Below are 403 nucleotides of genomic sequence, written 5' to 3'. Positions count from 1 at the left end.
CCCCACATTCCCAGCACCCCAATTCCTTTGGATCCTGGGGGATTTATCCCATTTTTTGGGGTGGTTTCACCCCGGGAGCAGCAGCATCCCCGCCATCACCCCATTCCTGCTGCTCCTGCTCCAGGGGCTTCCCGGGGTTCTTGGGGGTCCCAGGAATGCTCCAGCAGCCCAGAATTCCAGGGAATTCCAGCCTAGTCTTCCCCCATTCCCAGCACCCCAATTCCTTTGGATCCTGTGGGATTTATCCCATTTTTTGGGGTGGTTTCCCCCCTGGAGCAGCAGCGTCCCAAGAATTGGCCCCTTCCCAGGCTGCTCCTCCTCCAGGGGCTTCCCGGGGATCCTGGAGGTCCCAGAAATGCTCCAGCAGCCCAGAATTCCAGGGAATTCCAGCCTGGTCCCCCCA

The 403-nt window shown here is 59.8% G+C and overlaps 1 protein-coding gene across 1 annotated transcript in view; it reads left to right on the top strand.

Moving 5' to 3' along the window:
- DCAF8 (DDB1 and CUL4 associated factor 8) overlaps positions 1-195 on the top strand; it is a gene marked incomplete at its 5' end in the record, with an annotated part of 7823 nt that extends 7628 nt beyond the window's left edge. Inside the window, one exon of the mRNA XM_029959472.1 lies at positions 154-195. Coding sequence (XP_029815332.1) covers positions 154-195 — 42 coding nt within the window. The remainder of the gene's footprint in view (positions 1-153) is intronic.
- Positions 196-403: the final 208 nt, after the last annotated feature.

This window comes from Manacus vitellinus, unplaced genomic scaffold (assembly GCF_001715985.3).
Source record: "Manacus vitellinus isolate BGI_N305 unplaced genomic scaffold, ASM171598v3 scaffold_201_pilon, whole genome shotgun sequence".
Lineage (NCBI taxonomy): Eukaryota > Metazoa > Chordata > Aves > Passeriformes > Pipridae > Manacus > Manacus vitellinus.
Note: the sequence above shows the minus strand (reverse complement) of the source record. Positions and strands in the feature narration are given on the sequence as shown.